Source organism: Petaurus breviceps, unplaced genomic scaffold, assembly GCF_028583685.1.
Source record: "Petaurus breviceps papuanus isolate PSGF00001 unplaced genomic scaffold, PetGlider_PUasm1.0 118, whole genome shotgun sequence".
Lineage (NCBI taxonomy): Eukaryota > Metazoa > Chordata > Mammalia > Diprotodontia > Petauridae > Petaurus > Petaurus breviceps.
The window spans coordinates 24033113-24041542 of NW_027185616.1; the positions used below are offsets into that span (position 1 = coordinate 24033113).

General features: G+C 39.9%; 1 protein-coding gene across 1 annotated transcript in view; it reads left to right on the plus strand.

The window, feature by feature from the left end:
* The first annotated feature begins 1805 nt into the window (after positions 1-1805).
* GDA (guanine deaminase) overlaps positions 1806-8430 on the plus strand; it is a 188476-nt gene continuing 181851 nt past the window's right edge. The window contains exon 1 of the mRNA XM_069087093.1: positions 1806-1824. Within this exon, the coding sequence (XP_068943194.1) occupies positions 1822-1824 (3 nt within the window). The 5' untranslated portion in view covers positions 1806-1821. The remainder of the gene's footprint in view (positions 1825-8430) is intronic.

The following is an 8430-nucleotide window of genomic DNA, read 5'->3' on the forward strand; positions in this document are numbered from 1 at the left end:
ACCTTACTAAACATGAGATTTTGAATGGTCTTCAAAATGGTCAGGGCTGCAAAATTCTCAGGGAGTCAGTGTTCCTGGTGGAGACTTAGAGACATCACATTCAGAAGCATAACAATCAAACAATCAGTAGCTGATCAGCCAGCATTTATTAAGCACCAAAGCACTTACTGCATGGTGTGCATTGTGCTCAGCAGTGGAGACAGAAATACAAGAAGATACAGCATAAAAGCACTGTGAGTTCTAGAGACAGCTGCACCTGAGTATCCTCTGCTCTCTCCTCCCTTAGATGGAGTCTGAGGCAGAGACCACAAGATCACCCCCGCTCAATACAGGTCACAGTGTTGTACTGTATACTCAATCTTGCTAAAAAAACAAAAAAGCAGGGGAGGCTAGGTGGCACAGGAATAGAGCACCGCCCCTGGAGTCAGGAGGACCTGAGTTCAAATCCAGCCTCAGACACTGAACACTTACAAGCTGTGTGACCTTGGGCAAGTCACCTAACCCCAACTGCCCTGCCTTCCCCCCTGCAAAAAAACAAAACAAAACAACAAATAACAGATACCCTCTTCTTTGGGACACTAAGGCTTCCTCTGTGAGGTCTTCCCAGTTCTAAATTGTTAATACTTTTTTTCTCAAATTATTCTGTATTTTCTTATCTATCTGTCAAATTGCCCAAGGAAAATGCAAACTCCTTGAGGGAAGACCTTAGTTCTCTTTATTTTTGCATATTAGGCAGCCTTATACATAGAAGGCGCCTGGCAAATGTTTATTTAGTTGAATTGAAAATGTAGTCAGATGAGTTCATATTTGGGAGTTGGGCTGGTATAAAAAAATTATAGACTGTATATGTGTGTGTGTGCTGATTTTATTCTATAATAATTGCTAGTATTTACTTTAAAATGAATATTACAATGTGATAATCTGTTCTCACTCTCTAAGGAAAATTGCTAGACTGCAACTTGGTAGATCTGATGACTTTGGCTAGCTTAACAATCAACTTGATAGCATTGAGTAGGTATCTGTGGTATAGGTTAAGTGATTAGCCATAGCTCAGTTCATTTTCATGGTCTGTAGTTATAACTTAAGGGTAGGCCAGTGTAGCACCAATGTAATATTCATAGCACCCACGGTCACTATAAATATTCCTGCATGATGCTCAATTACAAAAGTCTGCTCATTACAGCAGACTCCATAAAGAAGACAGAAGCAAAACATTTATTCAGACACCAGAAAACCAAATCCACAAACCAGTAAACTGATTCCATCATCGTAGCAAAGCCATAATAGCACAGAGAGCCACATCATCCTTTAGCCTTCCCAGAAACCAACACACGCCTAGCTGTCATAACAGGTGGCAAACACTACCTTTTACTTACAAGTCTATCTGACTCCCTTGGAAGGGTACTCTGTCTCCCACTGTCTCTCTAGCTCTGACTCCCAGCCTCCTGTGGGCTCTGTTCCACTCTTCAGCAAACTCTTCCCACAACAGTCTCCATGTGACTACATCCAGTCTATTAGGGGCAGAGTTTACTTTCAAAGCAGGGAAGGTCTTCAGATTCCCCTAGGCTTATTAAGGGCTAATGAAGATCTTGAAATTCCCATTCCCATTACAGCCAGAAGTATGCAATGACAAAATAAATGTGGTTGGCCCTTTCCAGGACCACATCCTATAGTAATACCAGCAGTGATAACATTCATTTGGTACTTACCATTCATTACATGGTGCTTGTAAGCTATCTTTTTAGGTGCTTCTGTGTTTTTTTTTTTTCAGTCCAGCCACATGGAAAACAGACTGGGTAAACAGTGAAAACTGAAAAGGAAATGGTGAGTGAAAGAGATCTTCTGATATTCACGTCAGGTTTTTCTGCAATCACTAAGCACATTGTGTCTAGTGATTGCTTAAGGACATTGGCAGAGCAATTAGCATTGGAGAGCTTATCTACATGCACATGTATATGGACAATTGTAAGTATTCATGTAACATTTCAAATATTTCTATATACGCATATATAGTTTTTCAAAAATTGTTATTAATTTCTTTTGTTTATGCATCATCCTCATTTTCAAATATACCCCTCTCCCCTTTGCCATTAAAACATCTCTTTTAACAAAGATTTGGGGGGGGGGGGGAGAGAAGGCAAGGCAACTGGGCTAAAGTGACTTGCCCAAGGTCACACAGCTAATCTGAGGCCGGGCTTGAACTCAGATCCTCCTGACTCCAGGGCTGCTGCTTTATTCACTGCACAAAATTTTTTTTTTAAAAGAGAAATACAGTTTAGCAAAACCAGCCAACACATCAAATAAGTCTGACAATTTCCATGATATCTTGTGCCTGAAGCCCGCTACTTTTGCAAGTCTTCTCCAAGGCTAAGCTTTCTGATCATTATAATAACTTAGGGAGCACCTGAGTATAAACGAAAAGTGAAATTGGAAGTATTCTGCCAAAAGCTGAACATAGCAAGAAGCAATGAAAAAGGAGTTAGAGAGGTATCTTCAAAGTAAGGTCCTAAGGTTCTCCACACAACTTGGAGCCTAGTCTCTCAGGAAATAGACCCAATAAATAGGCAGTTTGCCCTGGCTGTTATCGGGGGAGGGTCACAAAGAACGAGATTATCTATTTTATTAGTTTCTCCATGCCAAGACTAAAACTCAGAAACATACCACAGGGCTTGTCCTGTTTGTTGTTTACCCAAATGAATCCTGCCTCTGATGCTTGCCAACAATGCAAAAGGTCACAATCTTACAATCTCTTTAGCTATCACAACAGGTGGCAAACACCAACTTTTATTCAGAAGCCTGTCTTTCTCTCTTGGACACGTGCTCTCCTCCCAACCATCTCGCTGGCTTTGACTCCCAGCTTCCTGTGGGCTCTGGATTCCAGTTTTCTAATCTGTAAAATGGGGAGACTGGAATTGGTGACCTCTAAGGTCCCTTCCAGCTCTTAAGTGTGTTATCCTGTGAGCCTGTGATTTACAAAAATGACAAGGGCTTGAATAACAGACTGATTAGAATAGTAAAAAATATTAGGAGTTATCACTGATTTACTCTCCCTACCTGAAGAGTGTTGGTAAATGGATAGATCTCAGTCAAAAGAAAAGTCTCTAATGTCATGCTGCATGGTTTTACCCTCAGCTCTATCCCATTCAGCATTTTTATTAGTGACTTGGGTGAACAGCTAGATGGTGTGCCTAACAGGTTTCTGGACGGCATAATATTGGTCATGACAGCAAATATGATAGAAAACAGAAATGAAATTGTTTTGATGACTAAATCAACATACCAAGTTCAGCATGATTTATCCTTTAATGAGGATAAATGTAAAATCTAGTTCTTAGGCTCAAAAAATAAAAAATAACAGCATAGGGTGAGGAAATGTGGTTTTATAGTAGTTCATTATAAAATTCCCCCAGAATTCTAGTTGAATGCCTGCTTAGTATGAATTAGCAATAAAAGATTGTGGCTTCTAGAACAGTTAATGTGATCTTAGGCTGTATTAATAAAAAAAATAGTGTATCTCCAAAAACAGTCCTTTTATATTTTTCTACATTGATTATTCTATGTTTGGAGTATTGTGGGTTGGCACTGGGCACCACTTTTTAAGAGAAACACTGACAGACTAGAAAGGAAATCCAGGAGGGGATCTAAAAGAGAGTAAGCCCAGTTGGGAAGAAGAAAAGAGAAAAAACATTTATTAAGCCCTCCTATGTAGCAGGCACTGTGCTAAGCACTTTACAAATATTATCACATTTAATCTTCACAAAACCCTTGTGTTATTATCCCCATTTTAAAAACGAGGAAATGAGGGATGGCCAGCTGGCTCAGCGAGTAAGAGCACCGGCTCCAGTGTCGGGATGACCTGGGGATTGAATCCGGGCTCCGACACTCAGCACCACACCCAGAAATAATTGGCCGTGTAACCTTGAGCAAGTTACTTAACCCCAATTGCTCAAAAGAAAAAAATGAGGAAATACAGGCAGAAAGAAGTTAAGTGACTTGTTCAGGATCACACAATAAGTATCTGTTTGGAACTCAGGTCTTCCTGACCCCAGGGTCTATCCACTATACAATCTAACTGCTCAGTAGTGAGGGAACTTCGAAAATAGTGTATGGGGAATATTTGAAAGAACTAGAGTTGTTTAACCTGGAGAAGAAAGAATAAAGGAAAAATGCTGACCATCTTTAAATGTTTGGAAGGTTAGAATGGAGAACAGTTTGAATGATCCCAAAACACAGATTTGGGGCAAATGGGCAAAAGCTACAGGGAGACAGGTTTTGGATATTATATGGAATATTATTTGGATATTATATGGAATAATCTTATGATGATTAGAAGTAATGTATGGCCTTTTATTCTAAATGAAGCAAAATCACAAAGTTGGTAAGACTCTAGAAAAGACATCTACTTTTGAGTAAGTGAATATACAATTCCTCCTCAAATGATATTTATTCTCTTTTTAATGACCTTAAAGGGGGAGATACCACAACATCCCCACTAAGGGTTACAAATAGTTTCAGAAATGAGAAGGTCGAGAAGGCAGTGCACAGGCTTCCACAGAGCATCATCAGATACCTTGAAGGAAAGCAGAAAGTTATGTTGTATTCTCCAGTAGCGTGGCAGGTAGGGACAACTTTTTTTTTTTAACCTCTTTACCATTGACAGTAAAAACAATAATAATTCTTATGCTTCTAGAGTTTACAAAGTACTTACACTTTGAGGTTTATTAGAGGCTTTCCTTACAACCCTATGAGGTTTGGAAAGTGCCAGGATGGCCTACTGTTGACAAGTAAGCTTGGAGAGTAACCATAACATAGTAACAAGAACAGTTAAGTCCGAGTCATAGGAGGACCCTTTAAAGAAACTGAGGGCCTTTAGTCAAGAGAGGAGAAGACCCAGGGGAGACATTCCAAGGGCTGTCACATGGAAATCGAATTAGACTTGGTCTCTTTATCCCCGGAGGGATAGGACCAGGAAATGGGTAGAAGCCACAAAGAAGCAAATTTAGTCTTAATTTTAGGGAAGATTTCCTTACAATGTGAACTGTGCAAAACTAGAACGTGTTGCCTTGAGAAGTCACCATATTGGAAGGCTTCAAGCTTAGGCAGGATAACCACTTGTCATATATATCATAATGCAAGTTCTTTTAAAGTATAGGTTGGACAAGGTGACCAGTGAAAATCCTTCCTATACTGAAATTCGGCTGTTATGTGATTCTGTGGTAATTAACAAAGTAAATTAATATGCCACGAGGGAGGGGGTTAAATATAATTTCATAGATATTACTGACACTTGGTGAGGTGCAATATTTGTGGTTATTGTTCAGTTGTTTCAGCTATGTCTGACTCTGTGACCCCCTTTAGGCTTTTCTTGCCATTTTCTTCTCCAGCTCTTTTTACAGATGAAGAAACTGAAGCAAACAGGGTTAAGTGACTTGTCCAGGATCACATAGCTAGTAAATGTCTGAAGCTAGATTTGAACTCAGGAAGATTAACCTTCCTGATTCCAGGCCCAGCACTGTACCACTTAGCTTCCCCAACATACATGCATGCGTACATACATATATGCACACACATAACAATCCATACACACACACATATATATACATAATATGTTATTCTATATACATATATGCAATATGATATTAGAAGGATATACCTTTTCAAAAAAGGGACAAAGCAGATATAAGGGGAAGTAGGGTAGTGTGGTAGCTATCAAGAGTTAATTATCTCTGGAGAGATCCATGTAGCTGAAGTGAGTAGCATGGTGGAGAATGCCAGGAATAGTTTGACATGTATCCTAGATTTCTAAGCAATGAATTGTGAAGAGTTCAGAGAAAGGCCAGTTTATTGAGGAAGGAACACAGGATTTAGATGGAGAGGAGAGCTTTGAGATTGTATGGTCCTGCCCCACCCTCTTTATTTTATAGATGAGGCCCAGAGTGGTCAATTTCCTACTCAAGGTCAGTATAGCTAGATTTGAACCCAGATTTTTACCACAAATTCAGTCTTCTTCCATTATAAGGTATTGTCTCCTATGGGAGACTCTCATGAATGAAAATCTTAAGTCTACTTGAAAGTGCTTATAATTATGTGAGAAATGCTGGCAGTTTGGTTTCCACAGATTCCACAGGAACAATGGGTGTTTACATACCAGAAGGCATAAACCTGTAAAGAGGCTTGAGCTAGGCTGACTTGGACAGACTGGGGGATGGTCACCAACTTTTAATTAACACTCATGCTTACCAGAAAGTTGTAACCCAGAAGAGCTGGAACCAATCCCAGCTCTGAAGGGAGGAACAGCAGGAAATTCAAATAAGAAGGACATAAAAAGGGCTTGCCTTTCTCTGATCTTTTGTAGTCTTTTTGGGAGGCTTTATTCATTACAGAATAAATTTAAGATAAAAATCATGAAACTTCTTGGGTCCTCAACCAGCAAGGTTATTTCTTAGACAGAGCATAGATTTTTATTTATAACAATTAGTTCGTATGAAGTATGGTTTAGTGGAAAGAGGACCTGGTTCTAATGCTGCCTCCAGTACTTGCAATCTGTGTTTTCAGGAATGAATCATTTAAAGTCCCCAAGCTTTAAATTTCTTATCTAAAAAAACTGGGATAATGGTATCATCTACCTCAGTAGGCTATTGTGAAGATCAAATAATATATGTAAAGCTTTGTGAACTTAAAATCATTATCTATCTATCTACCTATCTATCTACCTATCTACCTACTGTAATAGTAATGGAATTTAAAGATCCCCCTGTATTGGCTTGGTTTTTGGATTGATTGTGTTAAAACCCAGAGCTTGTGAATCCCACTTGTGGAATGGACTTGATGTGAAAAGAGAGGGCTGGACTGGGAGGAGCTGGTGACGTAAATTTAGAGAGACACAAGCAAAGAGAGAGGCAGAAGAACATTTTTGAAAACAGCATCTTGGAGGCAGAGAGAGACAGAGAGGATTGCTGAGGGCCAGTCTGAATTGCCCAGGACTTTTGAGAGCTGCCACCCAGAGCTGCCAAGGACTGAGGAGACATGGCTGTGATGCTGGTACTTTGTCTGTCTGTTTTGATGTTGTTTTGCCAGATTTGTTCACTGGTGAAGGACAGTCCTGCTGTTGCAGAAGTCTTGGAACCTTGCTGTTGGTTCAGAAGCCCTGAAGAAGGATTTTCTTGTTGTATGTTTACAGAAATCCTGGAAGAGAGTTTTGCTAATGTTTTCAGGGGTCCTAGGACTGTTCTGCAGACAGAGAATGAATTAATGAAGACACTGGCAATGTATCTTGTGGCCTTGCTAAGTTTTGTCTCCCCAGGAGCAAAGATTGCTGAGAACTTGCCTCGGGTCAAGATGAAGAAAAGACCTCTCTTTGGGTATTAAATGCTGTGGTTAAGCTTGTTATAACTCTGGGGTAGATTCGGTTGTGTTCCGAGGGTGGGGAACTTTTGACTTTTTTGTGCTCTGTGATTGAACAAACCAATGTACTTTACTTATGATTGGAAACTAATTTCCATTTGAGAAGAAGGACTTTGTGGTTGACTAAATGGATGTACAGCCTAGGGGTAGAGTAGTACTTAGAAGAGAGTCTTTGGGATTGACTAAATGAATTATAATGTCCAGGGGTGGAGTAGTACTTGGAGATTATTGAATTATACTTGGTGAATGCTGTATTTTGAATTATGCTATATTTCGATTTTCTCTGTTCTTAATTTTTCACTAAATAAAATGGAGAGCACCTGTGCTGGTATTTGAACCTTGGGAAGTTGCCTTTGCTTGGCATTACATTATGGGGCCAAATGTAATGGAAATGCAAATTTAAAGATCTTCCCTGCCCCTAGGCTTAAGAGATTCTGAGAACATTCCTTGATTTGAAAATATACTCTGCTTCCTAATAGGCTGAATGTGGTCACATGGAGCCTGTGGCAGGAGGCTTGGTTTTCAGGAATGCCCACACCTTGATTATGTGTGATTGGGCAAGAGGTTGGTTACATTCTCTGACCCAGGAGAAGGCTATATAATCCCTGATGTGAGGCTTTGCTTTGGGGCTCACTTTGAGAAGTGTTGTTTGATTTGATCAGGTGAGACTCTGGGAAGCCGTTGTTGAGAGCCCCCGGCTTTGAAAAACCCAGATGTTGATTTGGTATGGATGTAATGGTTGGACAATTTAGAAACCTGTCTACTTGATCTGTTTCTCTGTCTTGATAATTCTGTCTGTATACTCTGAAGTTCGGGGTGCTGACCTTTTTCCCCTGAACTAGGTGAATGATATATATATTTGACTGATTAAAGTTAGCTTGTTAACCAATTTTGAGTTGCTTTCCTTTAGCAAAGCAGATCTAAGAACCTGTGTTGGCAGCCACCCTGGGGATGCTGGGGTGCTTGCTGCTACAGCTACCTATCTATCTATCTATCTATCTATCTATCTATCTATCTATCTATCTA